Raw genomic sequence first — 4,050 nt, 5'->3', positions numbered from 1 at the left:
AGTTGTTGTAGTAGTAGTTGTAGTAGTAGTTGTTGATGTTGTTGTAGTTGTTGTTGTTGATGTTGTTGTTGTAGTTGTTGATGTTGTAGTTGTTGGTGATGATGTAGTAGATGTTGTTGTAGTTGTAGTAGTAGTTGTTGTTGTTGTAGTACTAGTTGTTGATGTTGTTGTTGTTGATGTTGTTGATGTTTTTGTTGTACTAGTTGTAGTAGTATTACTAGTTGTTGATGTTGTAGTAGTACTAGTTGTTGTAGTACTAGTTGTTGTTGATGTTGTTGATGTTGATGTTGTTGATGATGTTGTTTTTAATGTTGTTGTTGTTGATGTTGTTGTTGTTGATTTTTGTTGTTGTTGTTGTTGATGTTGTTGTGAAGTTGTTGTTGTTGTTGATGTTGATCTTGTATGTTTTTTTGTTGATGTTGTTGTGTTGATGTTGATGTTGTTGTTGATGTTGTTGTTGTTGTTGTTGTTGTTGTTGTTGATGTTGTTTGTTGTAGTAGTTGTTGTTGATGTTGTTGTTGTAGTGTAGTAGTAGTTGTTGTTGATGTTGTTGTTGTAGTTGTAGTAGTAGTTGTTGTTGATGTTGTTGTAGTTGTAGTAGTAGTTGTTGTTGTAGTAGGTATTTGTTGATTGTTGTTGTGTGTTTGATGTTGTATGTTGATGTTGTGTATTGATGATGTTGATGTTGTTGTAGTAGTAGTTGTTGATGTTGATGATGTTGTTTGTTGTAGTAGTTGTTGATGTTGTTGTTGTTGACAGGTCCGCTGCTGCTGCTGGTGGAGTTTGCCTCTCACGGCTGTCTCCGAGACTTCCTGCGGAGACTTCGCAAGGCCGGAGCCCGAGTCGACGGACACCACGTGGTGCAGCAGCAGCAGCGGATAGAACCTGGTAACTAGCACTAACTCGCACTATAACTAGTACTCTTTAACTAGCACTATAACTAGCACTATAACTAGTACTCTTTAACTAGCACTATAACTAGTACTCTTTAACTAGCACTATAACTATCACTAACTAGCACTAGAACTAGTACTCTTTAGCTAGCACTCTAACTAGTACTCTTTAACTAGCACTCTAACTAGCACTAACTAGCACTATAACTAGCACTAACTAGCACTCTAACTAGTACTCTTTAACTAGCACTAACTATCACTTTGACTAGTACTCTTTAACTAGCACTATAACTAGTACTCTTTAACTAGCACTCTAACTAGTGCTATAACTAGTACTCTTTAACTAGCACTCTAAGTATCACTAACTAGTACTATAACTAGCACTAACTAGCACTATAACTAGTACTCTTTAACTAGCACTCTAACTAGCACTATAACTAGTACTCTAACTATCACTAACTAGTACTAACTAGCACTATAACTAGTACTATAACCAGCACTAACTAGCACTATAACTAGTACTCTAACTATCACTAACTAGTACTAACTAGCACTCTAACTAGTACTCTTTAGCTAGCACTCTAACTAGCACTATAACTAGTACTATAACCAGCACTAACTAGCACTATAACTAGTACTCTAACTATCACTAACTAGCACTAACTAGCACTATAACTAGTACTATAACTAGTACTCTTTAACTAGTACTCTTTAACTAGCACTATAACTAGTACTATAACCAGCACTAACTAGTACTCTTTAACTAGTACCATAACTAGTACTATAACTAGTACTATAACTAGTACTATAACTAGCACTATAACTAGTACTCTTTAACTAGCACTATAACTAGTACTCTTTAACTAGCACTATAACTAGTACTCTTTAACTAGTGCTATAACTAGCACTATAACTAGTACTATAACCAGCACTAACTAGCACTATAACTAGTACTCTAACTATCACTAACTAGTACTATAACTATCACTCTGACTAGCACTAACTAGTACTCTTTAACTAGCACTCTAACTAGCACTATAACTAGTACTCTTTAGCACTCTAACTAGCACTATAACTAGTACTCTTTAACTAGCACTATAACTAGTACTCTTTAACTAGCACTAACTAGCACTATAACTAGTACTCTTTAACTAGCACTCTAACTAGCACTATAACTAGTACTATAACTAGCACTAACTAGCACTATAACTAGTACTCTTTAACTAGCACTCTTTAACTAGCACTGTAACTAGTACTATAACTAGCACTCTAACTAACACTAACTAGCACTATAACTATTACTCTAACTAGCACTAACTAGTACTATAACTATCACTAGCACTAACTAGCACTCTAACTAGTACTCTTTAGCTAGCACTCTAACTAGCACTATAACTAGTACTCTTTAACTAGCACTCTAACTATCACTAACTAGTACTATAACTATCACTCTAACTAGCACTAACTAGCACTATAACTATCACTCTAACTAGTACTCTTTAACTGTACTCTTTAACTAGCACTCTAACTAGCACTATAACTAGCACTATAACTAGTACAATAACTAGCACTAACTAGCACTAACTAGCACTCTAACTATCACTAACTAGTATTATAACTAGCACTAACTATCACTAACTAGCACTATAACTATCACTCTAACTAGCAATAACTAGTACTATAACTTGCACTAACTAGAACTATAACTATCACTCTAGCAATAACTAGTACTATAACTAGCACTATAACTACCACTAACTAGCACTATAACTACCACTAACTAGATTATCACTAACTAGTACTCTAACTATCACGATAATAAAATAATAAAAATAAAACGTTATAAAATTCTCACGATAATAAAATAATAAAAAATAAAACGTTATAAAATTCTCACGATAATAAAATAATAAAAAATAAAACGCTATAAAATTATCACGCTAATAAAATAATAAAAAATAAAACGCTATAAAATTATCACGATAATAAAATAATAAAAAATTAAACGCTATAAAATTCTCACAATAATAAAATAATAAAAAATAAAACGCTATAAAATTCTCACGATAATAAAATAATAAAAAATAAAAGGTTATAAAATTCTCACGATAATAAAATAATAACAAATAAAACGTCATAAAATTCTCACGATAATAAAATAATAAAAAATAAAACGCTATAAAATTCTCACAATAATAAAATAATAAAAAATAAAACGTTATAAAATTCTCACGATAATAAAATAATAAAAAATAAAACGTTATAAAATTCTCACGATAATAAAATAATAAAAAATAAAACGTTATAAAATTCTCACGATAATAAAATAATAAAAAATAAAACGCTATAAAATTCTCACAATAATAAAATAATAAAAATAAAACGTTATAAAATTCTCACGATAATAAAATAATAAAAAATAAAACGCTATAAAATTATCACGATAATAAAATAATAAAAAATAAAACGCTATAAAATTCTCACGATAATAAAATAATAAAAATAAAACGCTATAAAATTCTCACAATAATAAAATAATAAAAATAAAACGCTATAAAATTCTCACAATAATAAAATAATAAAAAATAAAACGCTATAAAATTCTCACGATAATAAAATAATAAATAATAAAACGCTATAAAATTCTCACGATAATAAAATAATAAAAATAAAACGTTATAAAATTATCACAATAATAAAATAATAAAAAATAAAACGCTATAAAATTCTCACGATAATAAAATAATAAAAAATAAAACGTTATAAAATTCTCACGATAATAAAATAATAAAAAATAAAACGTTATAAAATTCTCACGATAATAAAATAATAAAAAATAAAACGCTATAAAATTCTCACGATAATAAAATAATAAAAAATAAAACGTTATAAAATTCTCACGATAATAAAATAATAAAAATAAAACGTTATAAAATAAAATTCTCACAATAATAAAATAATAAAAAATAAAACGTTATAAAATTCTCACGATAATAAAATAATAAAAAATAAAACGTTATAAAATTCTCACGATAATAAAATAATAAAAAATAAAACGTTATAAAATTCTCACGATAATAAAATAATAAAAAATAAAACGCTATAAAATTCTCACAATAATAAAATAATAAAAAATAAAACGTTATAAAATAAAATT

At 27.9% G+C, this 4,050-nt stretch overlaps 1 protein-coding gene across 1 annotated transcript in view; it reads left to right on the top strand.

The window, feature by feature from the left end:
* Positions 1–725: 725 nt before the first annotated feature.
* Positions 726–4,050, top strand: part of LOC142922624 (proto-oncogene tyrosine-protein kinase receptor Ret-like) — a 27,696-nt gene continuing 24,371 nt past the window's right edge. The window contains exon 1 of the mRNA XM_076063446.1: positions 726–888. Coding sequence (XP_075919561.1) covers positions 741–888 — 148 coding nt within the window. The 5' untranslated portion in view covers positions 726–740. The remainder of the gene's footprint in view (positions 889–4,050) is intronic.

The sequence above is a fragment of the Petromyzon marinus genome, unplaced genomic scaffold (genome assembly GCF_048934315.1).
Source record: "Petromyzon marinus isolate PM22_M1 ecotype Great Lakes invasive population unplaced genomic scaffold, UKy_Petmar_22M1.pri1.0 PM_Scaffold_122, whole genome shotgun sequence".
Taxonomy (NCBI): Eukaryota; Metazoa; Chordata; class Hyperoartia; order Petromyzontiformes; family Petromyzontidae; genus Petromyzon; species Petromyzon marinus.
This window is presented reverse-complemented; position numbering and strand designations above follow the sequence as displayed.